At 40.6% G+C, this 27,574-nt stretch overlaps 1 protein-coding gene and 1 long non-coding RNA gene across 2 annotated transcripts in view; both read right to left on the bottom strand.

The window, feature by feature from the left end:
- Positions 1-604: 604 nt before the first annotated feature.
- LOC119721983 lies at positions 605-5,009 on the bottom strand. Its single transcript, XR_005270358.1, has 3 exons — positions 4,997-5,009; positions 1,010-1,013; positions 605-870 (listed from the first exon to the last, which is right to left on the bottom strand). It is a non-coding gene; the product is annotated as an uncharacterized LOC119721983 (long non-coding RNA).
- Positions 5,010-21,370: 16,361 nt separating this feature from the next.
- LOC119721982 (low-density lipoprotein receptor-related protein 2-like) overlaps positions 21,371-27,574 on the bottom strand; it is a 64,865-nt gene continuing 58,661 nt past the window's right edge. Inside the window, exons 33-36 of the mRNA XM_038191960.1 lie at positions 27,006-27,244; positions 25,637-25,822; positions 23,062-23,190; positions 21,371-21,810 (exon numbers count right to left, since the gene is read on the bottom strand). Coding sequence (XP_038047888.1) covers positions 21,656-21,810; positions 23,062-23,190; positions 25,637-25,822; positions 27,006-27,244 — 709 coding nt within the window. The 3' untranslated portion in view covers positions 21,371-21,655. The remainder of the gene's footprint in view (positions 21,811-23,061; positions 23,191-25,636; positions 25,823-27,005; positions 27,245-27,574) is intronic.

The following is a 27,574-nucleotide window of genomic DNA, read 5'->3' as shown; positions in this document are numbered from 1 at the left end:
CAATTGAATTCATAATACATGTAAACTCAAGGGACACCTCATTTACGGCTGCAGTATATGCCAGTTTGGTAACTTCAACTTCGGATGCGCATATTGATATGGGTCGCGGGTCTTTTGAAATAATTGAAAGCTCATCAAAGGCGCATAAACGAGTAAAGAAACAGTCGCACAACGCCGCATGTTAATTACGAGCAGAATTGGCATTTGCATAACATCGCGGTTACAAGACGTTTGATGTCAGCCATTTTGTCCCCAGGGACCTTTGACCTGGACTACTTTATCGAGATACCGAACTGGCTTATTGTGGTAGCGACTGTGCAAAGAAATGCCCCATTCCTGCCGACAAGTTTGAGGTGTCCATCAGTTGCAATACAGAATGATTCAAATTGCGTTTTGCCCTTCACCAACACATTCCATTTTGTTAATTGTTCGGTTTCGTTACATCAGAATCGAAGCAGCCAGCCGTCCCTGGTTCGAGTCCTACCCAGGCCTGGGACAACACAGTGTACAGTGTATAAAAAAATATGTGAGTGAAGGGCAAAACCCAATATTGAATTCGGGCGTTTCACAATGCAGTGTGCATCCAAGAGTTTGCCATAGAGAGTTCATTTTTCCCGGTGCATTGTGGGAAATGGTCGACAAATTCGCAGCGCGGGACATTTGAAATTGTTAGTGTTTTTTTCTAGTCATTAGTTTCGAAAGCATGATTTTGAGTATCTGTTTGCCCTTTTCGTTGTCTTTTATCAATACGGAGTTTTTTCTAAGGCGGCTGAATGCTATGCCCCAATCTATAAAAAAAAATTAGCTCGTTGTCTACTGACACTCGTTCAAATGGGCCATGTTTTGTCGACAGTAAACTTGAATAATGGACTCTCCACAGCAAACTCTTGGTGGCGCACTGCATTGTGAAACGCCTGAATTCAAATTTCCCTGAGGTGTACTCCATCCTTTAAATAATGCAGAATAATGTAATTAGGCATGCAAAAGTGGGACATTTTTAAAAAGAAACATAACTATTCCATGCAATAATTTCGAGTACAAATTTAACGAAATCTGAAGTGATTTTTGGGGACGGAAATCTTCATTATTTAAAACGATTCAAGCTACAAACGAAAGGACGACATTTTTGACATGCAAAGCAATCTATCAAATTGTGGACCTGTCTTTGGCGGCGGCTGATTGCCTGAGAGTTCCAATGTGAGCAGGAAAGAAACAAAGACAATTATCAACAATTTGTGACTTAAAATCGTCATCGATGCAGATTTAAGAGGAAAATACACAGGTTTATAATTTTATTTTCTAAACCCTCCCCCCCCCCGTAACATTTTTAAAAAAATTCTTAGAAAACTTTAATCCCCCAACTTTGGGAGTTTCGACTCAATATAGATCCAAAGTTAAGATTTTGTTTCCATTGGTTTGAATGTTAAAGACTTCTACTAATTCTGAGTTAACACAAGGAGCCAATCTGGAAAAAAAATCTTAGATTTCCACACAGAAGTGAAGTGACTTACTTTTTAAACTCATCTCAAAAAAAGCTAGAGACTTTAATTTGAACTTCCAATCAGTATGCTCCGACTGCCATCAGTGAAATGATGGACATTAGAGAAAACTGACTGAAGCATTGTGCGAATAAAGAGTTTTGGCATGAGAACAGTTACGGTTGGCGTACCAGATAAGTCATCGGTTTGTGTGGTCTTGTGACGTCCTGCATAACTCGCTATCTGCTACGCTTGTATCGCTCGCTGCGTGCTGATGCGAAATGCGTAGCAAACTGTAAAGTTTTTACTGCCTTTCTTGTCAATTTCTTTAGGCCTAACCATGCAACAAATGGATGATTTGCTGAACATGTATGTGCCATTTGTTTGTGTTACAAAGCAAAATTAGCTGCAGAAATGAGGCTTTTATCAGAGACTGCCATTTTGGATTTCTACAACCACTGATAACAGTTTCCAATAGCTATTCGTATGCAGTGCTAAATCATATTGACAAAAACGGTTATGGATAGCGAAACGTATGCGTACACGTAATACACTTCATCCCAAGCTGTATATCCTCAGCATGCAAAAGCCTCAATTGAATTCATAATACATGTAAACTCAAGGGACACCTCATTTACGGCTGCAGTATATGCCAGTTTGGTAACTTCAACTTCGGATGCGCATATTGATATGGGTCGCGGGTCTTTTGAAATAATTGAAAGCTCATCAAAGGCGCATAAACGAGTAAAGAAACAGTCGCACAACGCCGCATGTTAATTACGAGCAGAATTGGCATTTGCATAACATCGCGGTTACAAGACGTTTGATGTCAGCCATTTTGTCCCCAAGGACCTTTGACCTGGACTACTTTATCGAGATACCGAACTGGCTTATTGTGGTAGCGACTGTGCAAAGAAATGCCCCATTCCTGCCGACAAGTTTGAGGTGTCCATCAGTTGCAATACAGAATGATTCAAATTGCGTTTTGCCCTTCACCAACACATTCCATTCTGTTAATTGTTCGGTTTCGTTACATCAGAATCGAAGCAGCCAGCCGTCCCTGGTTCGAGTCCTACCCAGGCCTCGGACAACACAGTGTACAGTGTATAAAAAATATGTGAGTGAAGGGCAAAACCCAATATTGAATTCGGGCGTTTCACAATGCAGTGTGCATCCAAGAGTTTGCCACAGAGAGTTCATTTTTCCCGGTGCATTGTGGGAAATGGTCGACAAATTCGCAGCGCGGGACATTTGAAATCGTTAGTTTTTTTTTCTAGTCATTAGTTTCGAAAGCATGATTTGAGTATCTGTTTGCCCTTTTCGTTGTCTTTTATCAATACGGAGTTTTTTCTAAGGCGGCTGAATGCTATGCCCCAATCTATAAAAATTTTTTAGCTCGTTGTCTACTGACACTCGTTCAAATGGGCCATGTTTTGTCGACCGTAAACTTGAATAATGGACTCTCCACAGCAAACTCTTGGTGGCGCACTGCATTGTGAAACGCCTGAATTCAAATTTCCCTGAGGTGTACTCCGTCCTTTAAATAATGCAGAATAATGTAATGAGGCATGCAAAAGTGGGACATTTTTAATAAGAAACATAAATACTCCATGCAATAATTTCGAGTACAAATTTAGCGAAATCTGAAGTGATTTTTGGGGACGGAAATCTACATTATTTAAAAAGATTCAAGCTACAAACGAAAGGACGACATTTTTGACATGCAAAGCAATCTATCAAATTGTGGACCTGTCTCTGGCGGCGGCTGATTGCCTGAGAGTTCCAATGTGAGCAGGAAAGAAACAAAGACAATTATCAACATTTTGTGACTTAAAATCGTCATCGATGCAGATTTAAGAGGAAAATACACAGGTTTATAATTTTATTTTCTAAACCCTCCCCCCCCCCCCGTAACATTTTTTAAAAAATTCTTAGAAAACTTTAATCCCCCACCTTTGGGAGTTTCGACTCAATATAGATCCAAAGTTAAGATTTTGTTTCCATTGGTTTGAATGTTAAAGACTTCTACTAATTCTGAGTTAACACAAGGAGCCAATCTGGAAAAAAAATCTTAGATTTCCACACAGAAGTGAAGTGACTTACTTTTTAAACTCATCTCAAAAAAAGCTAGAGACTTTAATTTGAACTTCCAATCAGTATGCTCTGAATGCCATCAGTGAAATGATGGACATTAGAGAAAACTGACTGAAGCATTGTGCGAATAAAGAGTTTTGGCATGAGAACAGTTACGGTTGGCGTACCGGATAACTCATCGGTTTGTGTGGTCTTGTGACGTCCTGCATAACTCGCTATCTGCTACGCTTGTATCGCTCGCTGCGTGCTGATGCGAAATGCGTAGCAAACTGTAAAGTTTTTACTGCCTTTCTTGTCAATTTCTTTAGGCCTAACCATGCAACAAATGGATGATTTGCTGAACATGTATGTGCCATTTGTTTGTGTTACAAAGCAAAATTAGCTGCAGAAATGAGGCTTTTATCAGAGACTGCCATTTTGGATTTCTACAACCACTGATAACAGTTTCCAATAGCTATTCGTATGCAGTGCTAAATCATATTGACAAAAACGGTTATGGATAGCGAAACGTATGCGTACACGTAATACACTTCATCCCAAGCTGTATATCCTCAGCATGCAAAAGCCTCAATTGAATTCATAATACATGTAAACTCAAGGGACACCTCATTTACGGCTGCAGTATATTCCAGTTTGGTAACTTCAACTTCGGATGCGCATATTGATATGGGTCGAGGGTCTTTTGAAATAATTGAAAGCTCATCAAAGGCGCATAAACGAGTAAAGAAACAGTCGCACAACGCCGCATGTTAATTACGAGCAGAATTGGCATTTGCATAACATCGCGGTTACAAGACGTTTGATGTCAGCCATTTTGTCCCCAAGGACCTTTGACCTGGACTACTTTATCGAGATACCGAACTGGCTTATTGTGGTAGCGACTGTGCAAAGAAATGCCCCATTCCTGCCGACAAGTTTGAGGTGTCCATCTGTTGCAATACAGAATGATTCAAATTGCGTTTTGCCCTTCACCGACACATTCCCTTCTGTTAATTGTTCGGTTTCGTTACATCAGAATCGAAGCAGCCAGCTGTCCCTGGTTCGAGTCCTACCCAGGCCTCGGACAACACAGTGTACAGTGTATAAAAAATATGTGAGTGAAGGGCAAAACCCAATATTGAATTCGGGCGTTTCACAATGCAGTGTGCATCCAAGAGTTTGCCACAGAGAGTTCATTTTTCCCGGTGCATTGTGGGAAATGGTCGACAAATTCGCAGCGCGGGACATTTGAAATCGTTAGTTTTTTTTTCTAGTCATTAGTTTCGAAAGCATGATTTGAGTATCTGTTTGCCCTTTTCGTTGTCTTTTATCAATACGGAGTTTTTTCTAAGGCGGCTGAATGCTATGCCCCAATCTATAAAAAAAAATTAGCTCGTTGTCTACTGACACTCGTTCAAATGGGCCATGTTTTGTCGACCGTAAACTTGAATAATGGACTCTCCACAGCAAACTCTTGGTGGCGCACTGCATTGTGAAACGCCTGAATTCAAATTTCCCTGAGGTGTACTCCGTCCTTTAAATAATGCAGAATAATGTAATGAGGCATGCAAAAGTGGGACATTTTTAATAAGAAACATAAATACTCCATGCAATAATTTCGAGTACAAATTTAGCGAAATCTGAAGTGATTTTTGGGGACGGAAATCTACATTATTTAAAAAGATTCAAGCTACAAACGAAAGGACGACATTTTTGACATGCAAAGCAATCTATCAAATTGTGGACCTGTCTCTGGCGGCGGCTGATTGCCTGAGAGTTCCAATGTGAGCAGGAAAGAAACAAAGACAATTATCAACATTTTGTGACTTAAAATCGTCATCGATGCAGATTTAAGAGGAAAATACACAGGTTTATAATTTTATTTTCTAAACCCTCCCCCCCCCCCCCGTAACATTTTTTAAAAAATTCTTAGAAAACTTTAATCCCCCACCTTTGGGAGTTTCGACTCAATATAGATCCAAAGTTAAGATTTTGTTTCCATTGGTTTGAATGTTAAAGACTTCTACTAATTCTGAGTTAACACAAGGAGCCAATCTGGAAAAAAAATCTTAGATTTCCACACAGAAGTGAAGTGACTTACTTTTTAAACTCATCTCAAAAAAAGCTAGAGACTTTAATTTGAACTTCCAATCAGTATGCTCCGACTGCCATCAGTGAAATGATGGACATTAGAGAAAACTGACTGAAGCATTGTGCGAATAAAGAGTTTTGGCATGAGAACAGTTACGGTTGGCGTACCGGATAACTCATCGGTTTGTGTGGTCTTGTGACGTCCTGCATAACTCGCTATCTGCTACGCTTGTATCGCTCGCTGCGTGCTGATGCGAAATGCGTAGCAAACTGTAAAGTTTTTACTGCCTTTCTTGTCAATTTCTTTAGGCCTAACCATGCAACAAATGGATGATTTGCTGAACATGTATGTGCCATTTGTTTGTGTTACAAAGCAAAATTAGCTGCAGAAATGAGGCTTTTATCAGAGACTGCCATTTTGGATTTCTACAACCACTGATAACAGTTTCCAATAGCTATTCGTATGCAGTGCTAAATCATATTGACAAAAACGGTTATGGATAGCGAAACGTATGCGTACACGTAATACACTTCATCCCAAGCTGTATATCCTCAGCATGCAAAAGCCTCAATTGAATTCATAATACATGTAAACTCAAGGGACACCTCATTTACGGCTGCAGTATATGCCAGTTTGGTAACTTCAACTTCGGATGCGCATATTGATATGGGTCGCGGGTCTTTTGAAATAATTGAAAGCTCATCAAAGGCGCATAAACGAGTAAAGAAACAGTCGCACAACGCCGCATGTTAATTACGAGCAGAATTGGCATTTGCATAACATCGCGGTTACAAGACGTTTGATGTCAGCCATTTTGTCCCCAAGGACCTTTGACCTGGACTACTTTATCGAGATACCGAACTGGCTTATTGTGGTAGCGACTGTGCAAAGAAATGCCCCATTCCTGCCGACAAGTTTGAGGTGTCCATCAGTTGCAATACAGAATGATTCAAATTGCGTTTTGCCCTTCACCAACACATTCCATTCTGTTAATTGTTCGGTTTCGTTACATCAGAATCGAAGCAGCCAGCCGTCCCTGGTTCGAGTCCTACCCAGGCCTCGGACAACACAGTGTACAGTGTATAAAAAAATATGTGAGTGAAGGGCAAAACCCAATATTGAATTCGGGCGTTTCACAATGCAGTGTGCATCCAAGAGTTTGCCACAGAGAGTTCATTTTTCCCGGTGCATTGTGGGAAATGGTCGACAAATTCGCAGCGCGGGACATTTGAAATCGTTAGTTTTTTTTTCTAGTCATTAGTTTCGAAAGCATGATTTGAGTATCTGTTTGCCCTTTTCGTTGTCTTTTATCAATACGGAGTTTTTTCTAAGGCGGCTGAATGCTATGCCCCAATCTATAAAAAAATTTTAGCTCGTTGTCTACTGACACTCGTTCAAATGGGCCATGTTTTGTCGACCGTAAACTTGAATAATGGACTCTCCACAGCAAACTCTTGGTGGCGCACTGCATTGTGAAACGCCTGAATTCAAATTTCCCTGAGGTGTACTCCGTCCTTTAAATAATGCAGAATAATGTAATGAGGCATGCAAAAGTGGGACATTTTTAATAAGAAACATAAATACTCCATGCAATAATTTCGAGTACAAATTTAGCGAAATCTGAAGTGATTTTTGGGGACGGAAATCTACATTATTTAAAAAGATTCAAGCTACAAACGAAAGGACGACATTTTTGACATGCAAAGCAATCTATCAAATTGTGGACCTGTCTCTGGCGGCGGCTGATTGCCTGAGAGTTCCAATGTGAGCAGGAAAGAAACAAAGACAATTATCAACATTTTGTGACTTAAAATCGTCATCGATGCAGATTTAAGAGGAAAATACACAGGTTTATAATTTTATTTTCTAAACCCTCCCCCCCCCCCCCGTAACATTTTTTAAAAAATTCTTAGAAAACTTTAATCCCCCACCTTTGGGAGTTTCGACTCAATATAGATCCAAAGTTAAGATTTTGTTTCCATTGGTTTGAATGTTAAAGACTTCTACTAATTCTGAGTTAACACAAGGAGCCAATCTGGAAAAAAAATCTTAGATTTCCACACAGAAGTGAAGTGACTTACTTTTTAAACTCATCTCAAAAAAAGCTAGAGACTTTAATTTGAACTTCCAATCAGTATGCTCTGAATGCCATCAGTGAAATGATGGACATTAGAGAAAACTGACTGAAGCATTGTGCGAATAAAGAGTTTTGGCATGAGAACAGTTACGGTTGGCGTACCGGATAACTCATCGGTTTGTGTGGTCTTGTGACGTCCTGCATAACTCGCTATCTGCTACGCTTGTATCGCTCGCTGCGTGCTGATGCGAAATGCGTAGCAAACTGTAAAGTTTTTACTGCCTTTCTTGTCAATTTCTTTAGGCCTAACCATGCAACAAATGGATGATTTGCTGAACATGTATGTGCCATTTGTTTGTGTTACAAAGCAAAATTAGCTGCAGAAATGAGGCTTTTATCAGAGACTGCCATTTTGGATTTCTACAACCACTGATAACAGTTTCCAATAGCTATTCGTATGCAGTGCTAAATCATATTGACAAAAACGGTTATGGATAGCGAAACGTATGCGTACACGTAATACACTTCATCCCAAGCTGTATATCCTCAGCATGCAAAAGCCTCAATTGAATTCATAATACATGTAAACTCAAGGGACACCTCATTTACGGCTGCAGTATATTCCAGTTTGGTAACTTCAACTTCGGATGCGCATATTGATATGGGTCGAGGGTCTTTTGAAATAATTGAAAGCTCATCAAAGGCGCATAAACGAGTAAAGAAACAGTCGCACAACGCCGCATGTTAATTACGAGCAGAATTGGCATTTGCATAACATCGCGGTTACAAGACGTTTGATGTCAGCCATTTTGTCCCCAAGGACCTTTGACCTGGACTACTTTATCGAGATACCGAACTGGCTTATTGTGGTAGCGACTGTGCAAAGAAATGCCCCATTCCTGCCGACAAGTTTGAGGTGTCCATCTGTTGCAATACAGAATGATTCAAATTGCGTTTTGCCCTTCACCGACATATTCCCTTCTGTTAATTGTTCGGTTTCGTTACATCAGAATCGAAGCAGCCAGCTGTCCCTGGTTCGAGTCCTACCCAGGCCTCGGACAACACAGTGTACAGTGTATAAAAAATATGTGAGTGAAGGGCAAAACCCAATATTGAATTCGGGCGTTTCACAATGCAGTGTGCATCCAAGAGTTTGCCACAGAGAGTTCATTTTTCCCGGTGCATTGTGGGAAATGGTCGACAAATTCGCAGCGCGGGACATTTGAAATCGTTAGTTTTTTTTTCTAGTCATTAGTTTCGAAAGCATGATTTGAGTATCTGTTTGCCCTTTTCGTTGTCTTTTATCAATACGGAGTTTTTTCTAAGGCGGCTGAATGCTATGCCCCAATCTATAAAAAAAATTAGCTCGTTGTCTACTGACACTCGTTCAAATGGGCCATGTTTTGTCGACCGTAAACTTGAATAATGGACTCTCCACAGCAAACTCTTGGTGGCGCACTGCATTGTGAAACGCCTGAATTCAAATTTCCCTGAGGTGTACTCCGTCCTTTAAATAATGCAGAATAATGTAATGAGGCATGCAAAAGTGGGACATTTTTAATAAGAAACATAAATACTCCATGCAATAATTTCGAGTACAAATTTAGCGAAATCTGAAGTGATTTTTGGGGACGGAAATCTACATTATTTAAAAAGATTCAAGCTACAAACGAAAGGACGACATTTTTGACATGCAAAGCAATCTATCAAATTGTGGACCTGTCTCTGGCGGCGGCTGATTGCCTGAGAGTTCCAATGTGAGCAGGAAAGAAACAAAGACAATTATCAACATTTTGTGACTTAAAATCGTCATCGATGCAGATTTAAGAGGAAAATACACAGGTTTATAATTTTATTTTCTAAACCCTCCCCCCCCCCCCCGTAACATTTTTAAAAAAATTCTTAGAAAACTTTAATCCCCCACCTTTGGGAGTTTCGACTCAATATAGATCCAAAGTTAAGATTTTGTTTCCATTGGTTTGAATGTTAAAGACTTCTACTAATTCTGAGTTAACACAAGGAGCCAATCTGGAAAAAAAATCTTAGATTTCCACACAGAAGTGAAGTGACTTACTTTTTAAACTCATCTCAAAAAAAGCTAGAGACTTTAATTTGAACTTCCAATCAGTATGCTCTGAATGCCATCAGTGAAATGATGGACATTAGAGAAAACTGACTGAAGCATTGTGCGAATAAAGAGTTTTGGCATGAGAACAGTTACGGTTGGCGTACCGGATAACTCATCGGTTTGTGACGTCCTGCATAACTCGCTATCTGCTACGCTTGTATCGCTCGCTGCGTGCTGATGCGAAATGCGTAGCAAACTGTAAAGTTTTTACTGCCTTTCTTGTCAATTTCTTTAGGCCTAACCATGCAACAAATGGATGATTTGCTGAACATGTATGTGCCATTTGTTTGTGTTACAAAGCAAAATTAGCTGCAGAAATGAGGCTTTTATCAGAGACTGCCATTTTGGATTTCTACAACCACTGATAACAGTTTCCAATAGCTATTCGTATGCAGTGCTAAATCATATTGACAAAAACGGTTATGGATAGCGAAACGTATGCGTACACGTAATACACTTCATCCCAAGCTGTATATCCTCAGCATGCAAAAGCCTCAATTGAATTCATAATACATGTAAACTCAAGGGACACCTCATTTACGGCTGCAGTATATGCCAGTTTGGTAACTTCAACTTCGGATGCGCATATTGATATGGGTCGCGGGTCTTTTGAAATAATTGAACGCTCATCAAAGGCGCATAAACGAGTAAAGAAACAGTCGCACAACGCCGCATGTTAATTACGAGCAGAATTGGCATTTGCATAACATCGCGGTTACAACACGTTTGATGTCAGCCATTTTGTCCCCAAGGACCTTTGACCTGGACTACTTTATCGAGATACCGAACTGGCTTATTGTGGTAGCGACTGTGCAAAGAAATGCCCCATTCCTGCCGAAAAGTTTGAGGTGTCCATCTGTTGCAATACAGAATGATTCAAATTGCGTTTTGCCCTTCACCGACACATTCCATTCTGTTAATTGTTCGGTTTCGTTACATCAGAATCGAAGCAGCCAGCCGTCCCTGGTTCGAGTCCTACCCAGGCCTCGGACATCACAGTGTACAGTGTATAAAAAATAAGTGAGTGTAGGGCAAAACCCAATATTGAATTCGGGCGTTTCACAATGCAGTGTGCATCCAAGAGTTTGCCACAGAGAGTTCATTTTTCCCGGTGCATTGTGGAAAATGGTCGACAAATTCGCAGCGCGGGACATTTGAAATTGTTAGTGTTTTTTTTCTAGTCATTAGTTTCGAAAGCATGATTTTGAGTATCTGTTTGCCCTTTTCGTTGTCTTTTATCAATACGGAGTTTTTTCTAAGGCGGCTGAATGCTATGCCCCAATCTATAAAAAAAATTAGCTCGTTGTCTACTGACACTCGTTCAAATGGGCCATGTTTTGTCGACAGTAAACTTGAATAATGGACTCTCCACAGCAAACTCTTGGTGGCGCACTGCATTGTGAAACGCCTGAATTCAAATTTCCCTGAGGTGTACTCCATCCTTTAAATAATGCAGAATAATGTAATTAGGCATGCAAAAGTGGGACATTTTTAAAAAGAAACATAAATATTCCATGCAATAATTTCGAGTACAAATTTAACGAAATCTGAAGTGATTTTTGGGGACGGAAATCTTCATTATTTAAAACGATTCAAGCTACAAACGAAAGGACGACATTTTTGACATGCAAAGCAATCTATCAAATTGTGGACCTGTCTTTGGCGGCGGCTGATTGCCTGAGAGTTCCAATGTGAGCAGGAAAGAAACAAAGATAATTATCAACAATTTGTGACTTAAAATCGTCATCGATGCAGATTTAAGAGGAAAATACACAGGTTTCTAATTTTATTTTCTAAACCCTCCCCCCCCGTAACATTTTTAAAAAAATTCTTAGAAAACTTTAATCCCCCAACTTTGGGAGTTTCGACTCAATATAGATCCAAAGTTAAGATTTTGTTTCCATTGGTTTGAATGTTAAAGACTTCTACTAATTCTGAGTTAACACAAGGAGCCAATCTGGAAAAAAATCTTAGATTTCCACACAGAAGTGAAGTGACTTACTTTTTAAACTCATCTCAAAAAAAGCTAGAGACTTTAATTTGAACTTCCAATCAGTATGCTCCGACTGCCATCAGTGAAATGATGGACATTAGAGAAAACTGACTGAAGCATTGTGCGAATAAAGAGTTTTGGCATGAGAACAGTTACGGTTGGCGTACCAGATAAGTCATCGGTTTGTGTGGTCTTGTGACGTCCTGCATAACTCGCTATCTGCTACGCTTGTATCGCTCGCTGCGTGCTGATGCGAAATGCGTAGCAAACTGTAAATTTTTTACTGCCTTTCTTGTCAATTTCTTTAGGCCTAACCATGCAACAAATGGATGATTTGCTGAACATGTATGTGCCATTTGTTTGTGTTACAAAGCAAAATTAGCTGCAGAAATGAGGCTTTTATCAGAGACTGCCATTTTGGATTTCTACAACCACTGATAACAGTTTCCAATAGCTATTCGTATGCAGTGCTAAATCATATTGACAAAAACGGTTATGGATAGCGAAACGTATGCGTACACGTAATACACTTTATCCCAAGCTGTATATCCTCAACATGCAAAAGCCTCAATTGCATTCATAATACATGTAAACTCAAGGGACACCTCATTTACGGCTGCAGTATATGCCAGTTTGGTAACTTCAACTTCGGATGCGCACATTGATATGGGTCGCGGGTCTTTTGAAATAATTGAACGCTCATCAAAGGCGCATAAACAAGTAAAGAAACAGTCGCACAACGCCGCATGTTAATTACGAGCAGAATTGGCATTTGCATAACATCGCGGTTACAAGACGTTTGATGTCAGCCATTTTGTCCCCAAGGACCTTTGACCTGGACTACTTTATCGAGATACCGAACTGGCTTATTGTGGTAGCGACTGTGCAAAGAAATGCCCCATTCCTGCCGACAAGTTTGAGGTGTCCATGTGTTGCAATACAGAATGATTCAAATTGCGTTTTGCCCTTCACCGACACATTCCCTTCTGTTAATTGTTCGGTTTCGTTACATCAGAATCGAAGCAGCCAGCCGTCCCTGGTTCGAGTCCTACCCAGGCCTCGGACAACACAGTGTACAGTGTATACAAAATATGTGAGTGAAGGGCAAAACCCAATATTGAATTCGGGCGTTTCACAATGCAGTGTGCATCCAAGAGTTTGCCACAGAGAGTTCATTTTTCCCGGTGCATTGTGGGAAATGGTCGACAAATTCGCAGCGCGGGACATTTGAAATCGTTAGTTTTTTTTTCTAGTCATTAGTTTCGAAAGCATGATTTGAGTATCTGTTTGCCCTTTTCGTTGTCTTTTATCAATACGGAGTTTTTTCTAAGGCGGCTGAATGCTATGCCCCAATCTATAAAAAAAATTAGCTCGTTGTCTACTGACACTCGTTCAAATGGGCCATGTTTTGTCGACCGTAAACTTGAATAATGGACTCTCCACAGCAAACTCTTGGTGGCGCACTGCATTGTGAAACGCCTGAATTCAAATTTCCCTGAGGTGTACTCCGTCCTTTAAATAATGCAGAATAATGTAATGAGGCATGCAAAAGTGGGACATTTTTAATAAGAAACATAAATACTCCATGCAATAATTTCGAGTACAAATTTAGCGAAATCTGAAGTGATTTTTGGGGACGGAAATCTACATTATTTAAAAAGATTCAAGCTACAAACGAAAGGACGACATTTTTGACATGCAAAGCAATCTATCAAATTGTGGACCTGTCTCTGGCGGCGGCTGATTGCCTGAGAGTTCCAATGTGAGCAGGAAAGAAACAAAGACAATTATCAACATTTTGTGACTTAAAATCGTCATCGATGCAGATTTAAGAGGAAAATACACAGGTTTATAATTTTATTTTCTAAACCCTCCCCCCCCCCCCCCCCCGTAACATTTTTTAAAAAATTCTTAGAAAACTTTAATCCCCCACCTTTGGGAGTTTCGACTCAATATAGATCCAAAGTTAAGATTTTGTTTCCATTGGTTTGAATGTTAAAGACTTCTACTAATTCTGAGTTAACACAAGGAGCCAATCTGGAAAAAAATCTTAGATTTCCACACAGAAGTGAAGTGATTTACTTTTTAAACTCATCTCAAAAAAAGCTAGAGACTTTAATTTGAACTTCCAATCAGTATGCTCTGAATGCCATCAGTGAAATGATGGACATTAGAGAAAACTGACTGAAGCATTGTGCGAATAAAGAGTTTTGGCATGAGAAGAGTTACGGTTGGCGTACCGGATAACTCATCGGTTTGTGTGGTCTTGTGACGTCCTGCATAACTCGCTATCTGCTACGCTTGTATCGCTCGCTGCGTGCTGATGCGAAATGCGTAGCAAACTGTAAAGTTTTTACTGCCTTTCTTGTCAATTTCTTTAGGCCTAACCATGCAACAAATGGATGATTTGCTGAACATGTATGTGCCATTTATTTGTGTTACAAAGCAAAATTAGCTGCAGAAATGAGGCTTTTATCAGAGACTGCCATTTTGGATTTCTACAACCACTGATAACAGTTTCCAATAGCTATTCGTATGCAGTGCTAAATCATATTGACAAAAACGGTTATGGATAGCGAAACGTATGCGTACACGTAATACACTTCATCCCAAGCTGTATATCCTCAGCATGCAAAAGCCTCAATTGAATTCATAATACATGTAAACTCAAGGGACACCTCATTTACGGCTGCAGTATATGCCAGTTTGGTAACTTCAACTTCGGATGCGCATATTGATATGGGTCGCGGGTCTTTTGAAATAATTGAACGCTCATCAAAGGCGCATAAACGAGTAAAGAAACAGTCGCACAACGCCGCATGTTAATTACGAGCAGAATAACTCTTTTAAAAAAATTCTTAGAAAACTTTAATCCCCCAACTTTGGGAGTTTCGACTCAATATAGATCCAAAGTTAAGATTTTGTTTCCATTGGTTTGAATGTTAAAGACTTCTACTAATTCTGAGTTAACACAAGGAGCCAATCTGGAAAAAAATCTTAGATTTCCACACAGAAGTGAAGTGACTTACTTTTTAAACTCATCTCAAAAAAAGCTAGAGACTTTAATTTGAACTTCCAATCAGTATGCTCCGACTGCCATCAGTGAAATGATGGACATTAGAGAAAACTGACTGAAGCATTGTGCGAATAAAGAGTTTTGGCATGAGAAGAGTTACGGTTGGCGTACCGGATAAGTCATCGGTTTGTGTGGTCTTGTGACGTCCTGCATAACTCGCTATCTGCTACGCTTGTATCGCTCGCTGCGTGCTGATGCGAAATGCGTAGCAAACTGTAAATTTTTTACCGCCTTTCTTGTCAATTTCTTTAACCATGCAACAAATGGATGATTTGCTGAACATGTATGTGCCATTTGTTTGTGTTACAAAGCAAAATTAGCTGCAGAAATGAGGCTTTTAAAAGTGAATATTCAAAATAGTATTTTCTTCAAATTGTACTTGTACCAGTACTTTATTTTTCAGGAACAGCATAAAGTTATTTACAGAGGTCAGAGGTGCCCCCCGGCCCTCAGTCTCAAGAAAATGACATCACGGCAACATTATGACGCCACACATGTTTGATGAAGGCAGACGTTGTCCCTGCCTTATCGCTGATGCTGGTTCTTGTTGGGCAAAAAACACAATATGCGACACTTTTTTTGCCTCCAGTTTTGGCATCAACGTACTCTCTGTGGTCCTTGTAGGCATACAGTATGATTGCCGAATTGGCAGACATGACTCAAATTAACTCCAACTGTGCGTAAAAAAGAGCAAACTTTCTCGCAACCGAATCAGGCATGCATGCTTCCCACACAGCATACAACGTACGTACACTATCCTACAATGGTGCCTTGCCAGTCAAGTTCCAGATAGATCAACAGTGCGGATTAAATCCCGGGACATACCGTTATTTCGTTTTACCGTTTTGGATTTCTTCAAAAACAAAAACAGTAAACGCACCGTTGACCGTTTTTTCGTTTTACAGTTTTGTAAAACGGTCAAACGGTATTAGGTCACAAAAAACAATGACCTTTTTGTTGTTTTTCTTAATTGTTGAAAGCGATAAACGGTTGGTTACTTCATTTCAGAGTGTTGGTTTACAAGAATGTAACCATGAAAAACGGTCAATAGTCCTGTCGACCATTTTTTGATTTAGGTTCGGCAATTAAGCAATGCACCTAGGAATGTTAATGCGTCCTCATGGGATCGAGTCATTGCCTGGGACCCAAATTATACCCTCTTCACATTTTGTTCTCACGACATAGTTTTCGAACTGGCTATTGAAGAGCCGAACTCCAATTTCCTTCAAATATCTGCAACTTCTTCAAACGTATTACCATCCTGTATCCATTGTAAAAAGTAATGTCCTCCCTTGAAGTTTTCCAGCGCCATTTTTGTTTGCAACTCTTAAGCCCCACCAACTGAATCGCGTGAGAAGGGGGTCAGGGTCACGCCAGGAATCACACCACGCATTATGCCGAGGTAACACTTTTTCATGTAAAGCATGGTCCCCCTCCATCCCCCTTGCCCAGCACCACAAAATGCACCAGGGACTGTTCACTATGACACTGAAATAAAAAAAAAAAACAGTCTGTATTCAATACTGACCGTTTTGCTGTTTTTCAAAGTTATTTGTGTAAAACTGTAAAACAAAAATAGTTGATCGTTATGCTGTAATGAATTTTATTAAACTTATAAAACAGAGAAACCGTATTTATCTTAATACCGTTTGACCGTTTTACAAAACTGTAAAACGACAAAACGGTCAATGGTTTGTCTACTGTTTTTGTTTTGAGGAAATGCAAAATGGTAAAACGAAATAACGGTATGTCCTGGGATTATATTACACGTGTCTTGTTACCGGACCACGCAATATGTGACTACGGAGTATGGGTACCGGTTGCCCAGCAAACCATGCATTCAATACACATCTTTTTTACTGACGGTAACCATTGGCAATAATAATTATGTGGCTACGGCTAGTCACCATTATGCATATAATAGATCACGCGCAAACGCACGAGGTATCTCAGAGCTAGCCGTAGTCAAGTCAGACATAGTAGTCAGATTATGTACGTCAGTGCAGCCGGTACGACGGTCGCCAGATCAGAACGATGGAACATTAATGGCGGTATTCTTGCGGGATTTCGATTTCGTTAGGCAACAACTGCAAGTGCATTTTTATATTGGTCTTGTGCTGGTCTCGGCCCAAAATTCCGAGAACAGTAGGTGCGAGACCAAGACCAAGACCAGCGGGTTTTTTTTCCAAGACCATGCGTGGTCGAGACCGAGAACACGTTAAAACTGGTCTCGAGACTGGTCTCGAGACCAAGACCAGTCTCGACGGCTACACAAAACTGTTTTTTTTTCCACCCAGTATACACACTGTAGTGCCCCAAAAGCTCCCCAGCTGTTCCTCTCTGTACAACCCTATCATGCCCGCGCACTCTATGGTTTTATGGATGAATCAGGAATACGTCTCGTTCAAATTGACTTGTGATACATGTAACCGTGATTGACTTGTGATCTATCATAAGGACCTGGACTACAACAATGGGTACATTACTAAAAGACAAGTTCATGCTTCAATCGAAAGTGAAAGTGAAGTGAATTTTGTGACGTTAACTATTGAAGTTTCATCGAGACATTTGCTGTCAACCCTTTAAAAATTACTTTCGCACTGAAATAAGTGCGACATTGAACACACTATTTGCATCACAACTATACATACATACAAAATGTGGTGTAGTGCGTGGTGCAGTGCATCAGACGTGTAAGACAGGCCCCATGAGTTTGTGATAAACTATTTCATGTCAGACAGAAATCTCCAGTGTCATAAGCCAAGGGGGAGGGCTGGGGCAGGGGGTACGTGCCCCCCCCCCCCCCCCCCCACACAAATTCCAAGTGGCCCACCCCCACCCCCAAAATAAGCCAAAAACATGAAATCGTAATTGCTGCTTGACCAGGAAGTGTCTTTTTAAAAGTATGTTTTTGATTAATGAAACTGAAGAGGAATATAGATGACAATTTTTTGTACTTCCCTTAATCCTTCGGCTTTATGACAATTTAAGAAATGGCAAAAAAAAGAGACTTTGTTTTCCACGGCGAAAACAGGATAAACTAGAAAGCACTCAGAGAGCGCAAACCTCCGCCAAGGTTGAACAATTCCCCGCCACATTGTCGATACACCCAAAAGAAATACTCGCATATCCACTGGACTTCCAGATTGTATTGCACATTCCCCACTCCCCCATAGTATCAAATGGTCAAGTCCATTGACCTGTTGGTTTCAATGGTGTGTGCGCTATGCGCTCGTAGACTGCACACTTGTGTTACCCACACACGTCTCTACACATAGCATATTCGCACCCAAAAAATGGTGAAGAATCCTTTAAAAAAATCCTACATCCAGACCCAGATCTGGATCACTTTCAAAATGTAATCGATTTGTACTTGTAGCAAGGATCACCCCTAAAAAAAAACAAATTCATGAAAATCCATCTACAACTTTTTGAGTTATCCTGTTAACAGACAAACAAACGCCCCCAAACCCCAACGCCGATGAAAACATAACCTCCTTGGTGGAGGTAATAATTGTTGCAGCTGGGTTGTCGGCATAAGGAAAATTGACCTATCGCCGTTTGACCTATATGGAATTTTGTACGCTAAGTTTCGTCTGTCTCAGATGTTGCACGCTCCGTGTCCATTTGTATATCACTAGTGCAGTGCCCGTCTAAAATGTGCATGTTTGGGAAGTGCAAATTGCTTTGCCGCTGGTATTGGATGCATGCTTGCAGAGTTTTTGAAAACTGCCCGTGCCAAGTTTAAAGTTGTTTGGGCGAGTTGTTCTCGAAAAAGCTGCAAAAAGTAGCGCAGATATTAACCCCTACTGGACAATGGTATCGACCTGCAGTAAGGTTGCCCAGTCGACCGCCTACAATGGTCGCTCAGTCGACTGCAAAAAATAACGTGCCCGTGCAGCCACCATAATACGGAAACATGGTATGCAGTGCTATTCACCCATACTGGACAATGGTATCGCCCTATAATGCACGTGCGCGTGCCCGTCCTCTTTTGCATTGTTTGCGTCATTATTGAGCACGCGCGCTTTAGCTTTACATGACGTAAACAATTTAAAAGAACGGCAGTGCGTGATGTTATGTTCTAAGCTATAAACTGCCACGCTAGGCTTCAGAAAATATTGCTTTTTTGCAGCTTTTTCGAGAACCGCTCGTCCAAACCACTTCAAACTTGACACTGCACATTCTGTGGTCCCGAGCAATACACCCGCTGATTTTCAACTTCATACGGTGCCCGGTTCTGGAGATAATCGACGGACAGACAGACAGACAGAGATTCCTGGAATTATAGTAAGGACTAGTGCAGGGCCAGTCCAAAATGTGCGTGTTCGGAAGGGGCAGTTGAGAACTGCAGCTCGTGCAAATAACGCACATTACTCAATGGTGTGAACGCACACTCGCAAGTTAAACGCACAAAATGTCGTCAACCCCCGGCACTGATATTTACCCCTACTGGACAATATGGTATCGCCCTACAACTGTAAGGCGTAGTTGTAGGGCGATACCATATTGTATTAGAGTTGCTCAGTCGACCGCCTACATACAGTGCAGTGATGGTTGCTCAGTTGACTACAAAATGCATGTGCCCGTGCCCGTGCATGCCACTCACGTACGAAGACATGGTGTGCAGTGCTATCGCCCTACAATGTGCACGTCCTTTTTTTCATTGTTGCGTCATATTAAGCACGCGCGCTCTTGCTCAAACATGACGTAAACAATTGAAAAGAACAGCAGTGCGCGCCGGGTTCTAGGCTATATTCTGGCGCGCTAGGCCTCAGAAAATACTGCTTTTTTGCAGCTTTTTCGAGGACCGCTCTTCCAAACCACTTCAAACTCAGCACTGCACATTCTGCTGTCCCGAGCAATACACCCGCCGATTTTCAACTCCATACGGTGCCCGGTTCTGGAGATAATCGGCGGACAGACAGACAGACAGACGGACAGACAGACAGACAGAGATTCCTTGAATTGTAGTATAGATAGATGTAATTGGACAATATTTCACAAGCTGCGTTGAAGCGATTCTAACGCAATTCTACCGCAATAGGTCAATTGTGAAGTGAGCAAAGTGACTTTAGAAGTCTGTGGTTGAGGCTGTCGATTTGGTGATTTGAAGGAGTCTGAGCAATGAGAATGGCCGAAAACCATGGGTCCGTTTTTGATGTGCGTATCGCATTGTGCATTTACCTGTTGCGAATCCGTGATGCATACGTATTTCTCTTCACATTCACAATTTACAGGTGTAAACTTTCAAATAGAGAGCACACAGCAGGTTTGCGAGTAGAATGATCAAGTCTCAATCAAATTTGGATTAGTTTCGGCAAAGTACATATTTTACGTAAATACACATTGACAGGATACGTAAGGATGAAAGTCCACAGCCTATCGGGTTCCACGTTCAACAAGTTCAAGCAAGCTGTCCAGGTGATCAAATTATCGATATTCATGAGTAAATCAGCAATGTCGTTCAAGGCAGAAACCTTCAGTGTTGGAGGTGGTTCTGCATCAAAAGATGCCAAAAGTTTTGATCTTTTTTCTCTTGCCGTAAATTTTCATTCATAAATAGCTAAGACAGTTTAGCCATTGGTCGAGAGCCCATCACGTGGCCAGTCTGAAACGGAAGATAACTTAGACATGGCTGGCTGGTCTTAAACACTTTTGCCAGTGTCACTTGAAATTTGGACTCCTTTGAAATCCAGTGCCTTTTATCGTTTTATTGGTTGAACATTTACAAACCTCACGTAGGCATGCGCAATACTCAACCAGTGAGTCAGTATTTCATGGTCCTAAATTCGCAATGCACTTGCCGCAGCTGCATCTGCGCGTCATGCGCAGTACGCACAACGTGCGCGCCAATCTCCATAAAAGTAAGTGATTATATCTTACTATCTAACTCGCGCGCTGGACACTCCATTATATAGCTAGAGGGGTGTTTCTAAACACAGAAAGTAAAATTGTTATCCAAATAAGTGGAAATGTTTAATTTTTGACTTGTTTTGACTTCTGGACCGAAACGTTTTAATTTTTTTACCAAAAAGGTATTTATGAATGGGAATAAATATGTGCTTGGTTGGTATTAAACAGTATGTTTAATACATGCGAGAAGGGCTTTATCCAACAAATGGATGAACTCTAGCCTGATGACGATGATGAAGGGCGCAAAAACTACAGACGAGGGTTGAAAATGTCCAAAAAAGGAAAGTATGGGAATTTTCTTGTTCTCCCGTTTTGACTGATGATACATTATGGGCTCTGAGCGCCGAAAAAGAGGGCGCCCTTTAACCTAGCAACAACGTCCCATGAGCGGGACATTTCGCTGGTTGACGCGCACCGTTCCTTGTGTGTGATGCACGTACACCAGGGGATTTGTACTATGTACTTGCAGTGGCCGTGCTTCGCATCAAATGAATTGCAGTCAGGCAAGTTGGCGTCGGTCGGTCACTCCCAACTGTACTTTCTTTGCTGGTGAAGGGGTACTTGTGAGCGGGGCGGACTGGGCTTTGATTAAAAAATCAAATGACTAGTATTTCAGCTATGTTGATCATCACAGACATTGTGTGAAAAAAGAACAAAGTAGAATAAAAATAGAAGGAAATGCCAACTTGTATGATAGGACATCGAGTTGTGACGGAAATTGCTATAATAATGTGCAAACTTGCCAACGATACATGCCACAAATATGATTATAAGGCAAAACAAGCGAGAGCAAAATGAGATGATTTGGAAGAATTGTTGCAGCTATGACGACAAGCTTAGCGTGGTACGCGATTCCATTCTGTTGAAGTGAATACGTCTGTAGATGTACTTACCGGAAGTTTGTCTCGTTAAAGACATGGTAGTAGTTTGTCTTGTAGACATGCCAGTTGTAGGCCATTCAGTGCTATTCAGAGTTCCTACATAAAGTCAACCGGAAATTAGAAGTAGAACTGCAACACTACAATGTGCTTTCATACTAAATGTGGAAGGGGAGTTTGCAACGAAGTCTGTTTTGTCAGAAGATACCGGTACACTGGGCTTTGAATATTAAGAAAGTACAGTGAAAAGGTAGAGAAAAAAAAGGATCAAAGCTTTCTATGTTACTTTCAAAGTTTGAGTTGTCAGTTTGCGCATCTACATTGACTTATGCGTGGGTATATTAGCGTGCCTGAGGTACATTACCTACGCTCCTATAAGGCAAAAATATCAAAAGGACTTTAAGAAGGATTATGGCGGTATGTCCGTTGGGTCCATAAGGGGATCATACATGAAATTCTGAAATACATTGATCAAGAAAACACATTTTGTAAATGAAATTTCACAATCAATACCGTAGTTAGACTGACTATATTCTGATTTTCTGCAGACATTTTGAATTAGTGAGTGCGATCATAAATACCCTGAGACTGTTTACCATTCCAACTGGTCAAGAGCTCGTCATGGGGGTGGTTTTAAACTGCCGTTCAATCAAACTCCGGTCAGCCATGCTTGAAACCGGATGCGCCACACTGCACTCCGTGCCACATGTGCACAGTACGAGCTGCATATTCTGCTGTTACCGACCGCGAGTGTTCTGCTTGAGAACCACTGGTTATGATCTCTATAATGTTGAGCAAACCATGTGCGTGCACGACACACACCGTAGAAGTGGCCTGAACATGGATTACAATTGTTGCGCACATCGTCGGAATTTCATCACCTTCGGCTCAGGCCATTATCGGCGACCAGACCCTAACCAGTTTTAAACAAAACGTTTAAAACTGCTCTCCCAAACTATTATTTCCTTAATGCAACGCGAGAGTCTAAAAGGCGCAGCTCTATAAAACTGCTTTCATGAGAAGTATGCCCGGAAAGTTTCAGACGGGCATATGGGTATGCGTGCATTAATCACGCAGCGTGATCCGAAACGGTCAATTATTGACTCTACATTTCAGTTTTGGACGTACCCGCTTCAAGTCTGTTTCGATTGCAAAGCTGCACACAGTTTTTGAGCTTACCATAGTTTTATGCCTGAACATGAAGGCACCAAGCAGGCTTCATTGCATATATACAGCAAGTTAACTCTCTAGTAATTTAACATAGATGTATGGGTTTTACGGATTCATCCAGGAGTAAATACAATGTAATACAGTGTAATGTACCGGTAAGAGCTTATTAGTCTGAATTACCATTGCAGTGATCCACAGGCACACCGGATGGGCAGGCGCACTCAAAGCCTTTAGTGGTAGCGTTGCCTTTCAGCTGGGGCACTATCAGACACAGATACCGGCATGGGTTCCTCGCACACGGGTTGGGCACTGAAAAAAATGAACAAAACACACAATCACAACCTCAGGACTTTCTCAAATTACATTCACTCCATACTGCAGATCAATTTTTGGTTGGTGAGGCTTCTTTTTGAGCATCTTGGACAAAGATCATGAGGATTATTACAGTGGCTGTTTGCATTTCATGTTGGTCATATAACAGTCATTGAATCACCATGCAACCAGCTGGAAACTAGTTTGGTCCGACTTTTTAATCAGGAGGCAACTCTAAAAGTCTGTCCAACTAAAGTAGCATTTCAAACGCAAAGCTGTGAATTTCTTGTATCAAAGTTAAGCAATGGCAGGCTCACCAACAATCACAATTAGCTTTTCAATGTGTACGCTGTGACTTGCACCACTTAAAGGGAATGTACATCATTGGCTTTTGCTGTAATTTTCAGAAATGAACTATTTGAGGGGTTAGTATAATAGATCAAATATTGTTTAACTGACATGTTTGAAGTTTTGTGTTCGTAAATGCTTGAAAAAACAAGAAAAACTAAAATATTTCAGTAGTCTGGTTCCCTGACTCCACTAAAGATAAAATGGATCAATTTATAGATGTCGGAAAATTGTAAGGTAAGGGAACCAGTCTAGCTGGCCTGCAACCGTTCATGAACATGTAACCAATAACAAACAAAATTTGGACTGAAAAAAAGTTGTAAATTTGGAGCAGTAGTTGAAAAATAGTTAGGTTTTTCCAACGGTGGTCGGCTGACCACCGTTGCAAATGTATACAAAAATACAATTGTCTTGAAAATGACTTAACACCAGGTGCCATAATTTTACAGGATGCTTTAGACTGTCATTTACCAACATCCAAGTAAGTTATTTCGTAAAAACTTGGTAGTTATATTTTTCGATGTTTGCAAATGTTGTATATTCCCTTTCAAGGTAAATATACATGTACATTTGCTTTTGCTGTAATTTTCTGAAAATGGACGGATTCGGGAGTTCGTTTTTTGGAGCAAATATCATTCCACTGACCTGTTTAAAGTTCTTTATGTTCAAGGATGCCCAAAAAAACAAAATAAGAAAAAATAAACACTGTTTTTGTAGTCTGGTTCCCTGACCCAACGCTTTAGACAAAACAGGACAATTTAAATAGATGTCATGGAATTGTCATGTCAGAAACCCAGACTAGCTGGCTTACGCCCGCTCATGGATGCCTTATTGATTAAATTTTGTCAAGTGGGGGCAGTATTTGAAAAAAAAACTTTCTTTCCCAACGATGGTCTGGCCAAACCATGGTTGGAAAATGATACGAACTTCCATTTTTTCTTGAAAATGACAGCATACCAGGCGCAATCATTTCACAGAATGCTTGAGACTACTATTCACTTACAGTTAAGTAAGGTATTTCATAATAATTTTGTAGGGTCATTATTTGATGTTTGCAAATGTGTGTACACTACCCTCAAATGATTTGTGTATGCCATGCCAGAATTTGTTGTGTAAGCATCAGACTTGCCCACTGTGAAACTTTCATGAAATGTGTCATGACTAAAAAGTTGTGCAAACGTGAAATTTGGCACGACCTACACAATAAAACGTGGACTAAGCTGAGTTACGCCACTGCATAAATTTCAGGGAATGCAGACTAAGGATGTGATGTTTACAAGTTTAAACGTTTAAACGTTTAAACGAAAAAAAATCTAGATCCGTTTACAAATTTTCAGAAACGTAGAAATGAAACCCGTGTTATGAAAAAGTTTACACGATCTGCCCTCAAAGTTGCACATGCATTTCACAAAGAATCAAGGATTTCTTTCAACCAACTTACCAAGTATTAAAAGCACCCCAGTGCTTGATCACATTCCGGGCAGTTAGGTTTCAGTCCTTCTGATTTGAGGCGTGCGATCACACCCCCATGCCATCACACGCCTAAAAGCTGCCCAAGAAGTGCGAATAATCGCACGCCTGAATCCCTCTGTACCGCACACCCCGGCATACATTTACGGCATAAATACTTCACAATTTATGGGGAAAAAAGTATGTCGGTGAAGAGAAAATGGCTTTAATTTGTAAACCAAGATGAACAGTACCAAAAAATTCCAGATTGTTCAGTCCCAGCTTGGACCACAGAATCACTCGCCTAGAAAAATCACACGCCTAGAAAAATCACACGCCTAGAAAATCCAGGTGTGCCTTTTACCACATGCCTGTGATTTTCAAATCAGGAGGACTGAGGTTTGTACGTTTTCAATGACTGCCGGCTGACTATTGTCTATACAATTTATTTGTTTATGTTGTCAACATGCCGCTGTCACGAGATTGACAAATTTATGAATTTTTTTTTAACACACTCTAGTGCAAACATATGTGAGCAAGCGTCAGCCTTTGTGAAGTGGCTAAACGTTTAAACGTTTTGACAGCGCTCAATTGTATCGCTAAACGTTTATGAAATTAAACCCAAAGCATCTATAAGCAGACCTACCATCCAGGGGGTAGCGTTGCTCTTGGTAGACCCTAATGGCCGTGGGTCGTTGGATCCCAGACAGAAAGTCGGTTATGTCCCCGCCGGTCTTGTTCATGGTCTTGATCATGCCCAGTTCGCTGGTGCTGCTAGTAGTCCAGTAGATGAGGTTACCAAAGACGTCTAGCTGGAAAGGGTTACTGAGACCTGTGAAAACAGCAGAACAACAGATAAATATAGTCAGTTTTATCGTTATTTGATGATTTGATAGCTATATCGTGTAGCTATCCAAAAAGTAACTGACAAAATTACTGTTGAAAACCATACTTGGTTTACAGATAGTAATGGCACTAAACTCCCTGTAAAATTATTCCTTCTGGCATGCTTGTCATTTCGAAGAAAACAATCAAAGAAGGTCATTTCAAAGATGCATCTAAAGATGCATTTTTGGAAATTTCCGTTAGCAGTTCGTTTTTAATTTGGCGAATGGGTGGGCGCAAACGTTGACACGATGCACACCCACTTGCTATACTTTGCCTGTTCAGTGTGAGACATCGTGCAGCTAGCTGCAATTGGCTGAATGAGAACGTGTCACGGACGCAGACTCCGGGCGCAATTCAAAACATAACTTGACAACTTTCGAATTGAAATAGAGATCCTAGAATATTGTTTTCTCGGAATATACAGCATTCAGTTAGCTAAAACTTCATCAGGTTAGTTGTTAAAGCACCTGTTTTTGAGCACTTTTGTTGCTTCAAATGAAAAAAAAAATGAAAAAATGACAAACGATCTACAATACCTTTAAAGGTCTCATTCTCTGTGTATCTTAGCAGTATGGAATAATACAGGGTGAGTAAAAAAACACGAAACCCAAATGTCGGGACTATTGTTTAAGTGAAGTTTTTCATGTAGCACTTTGAAAATCTAGGATATGAAAGCCCAAATTCATAAGCTTTCTTTTAGTACCGAATCATTGAAATCACTCATGTACTTTTCAAGTTACGTAATTTTAAACGAAACCACCGTTTTAAAGTTCTGTCCACTTTCAGCAAAACGAAAACAATTCACACATCCCTATGTGATTTGTTTTCGTTATGCCAAAAGAACACTGAAATTTGCTGTGATTCGTGGACAGAACCTCAAAACGGTGGTTGTGTTTAAAATTCTGTAACTTGAAAAGTACATAAGTGATTTGAATGTTTCTTGTACTACAACAAAGTTTTTGAATAGGGCTCTCATATCCTAGATTTTGAAAGTGCTACATGAAGGACTTCACTACAACAATAGTCCCGACATTTGGGTTTCGGGTTTTTTTTTACTCTCCCTGCATAAAACCATATAAAACCATCCCCCTTTCTAAAAACCAATTAAACTTCTAAAGTAAACATACCACCACTGGTCTGAAGAATGGCAAAGTATGACCCATCATACGTGATGTAGCCTATTTTATCTGAGCGGGCATCGCACCAGTAGACGGTATCATTGCCGCCGTAATCCACGGAAAGCCCAGTGGGTTGGTCTAGTTTCCCAGCTGCTTCATGGACTGGGCTAAAGTTCTCGCCATTCATCCAGGACATGAATAGACGGGTGCCTCTCTCTGGTACGCCCAGATCTGTCCAATACATCAAGCTACAGAGAAAGCATAGAGGAGAGGGGGAAGATTACTTGGGATAGAAGATGCGTGGTTAATTTCAGGCATGCAACTGGGAATTTAGAAAAAAACGAGGAAACATCAAACCACACAAGACTTAATAATACACTATTTTTTTTTCAATTTGTAATGGCATGCATGAGAAGTAGCAAACGAGGAAATCAGCAGATCCTAGGCAAAGTTGCGTGCCTGTAATCTTTTGTTCCCTTCCTTTTCCATTCATTTCTGCTGACTTTGAGGGGCAAGCCTATTTGTCTCTGACTGACTGAATGAGTCACTGAGTAAACAGCCTCGACTTCATGGGCGCG

Source organism: Patiria miniata, unplaced genomic scaffold (assembly GCF_015706575.1).
Source record: "Patiria miniata isolate m_02_andy unplaced genomic scaffold, ASM1570657v1 HiC_scaffold_14, whole genome shotgun sequence".
Classification (NCBI taxonomy): Eukaryota; Metazoa; Echinodermata; class Asteroidea; order Valvatida; family Asterinidae; genus Patiria; species Patiria miniata.
This window is presented reverse-complemented; position numbering and strand designations above follow the sequence as displayed.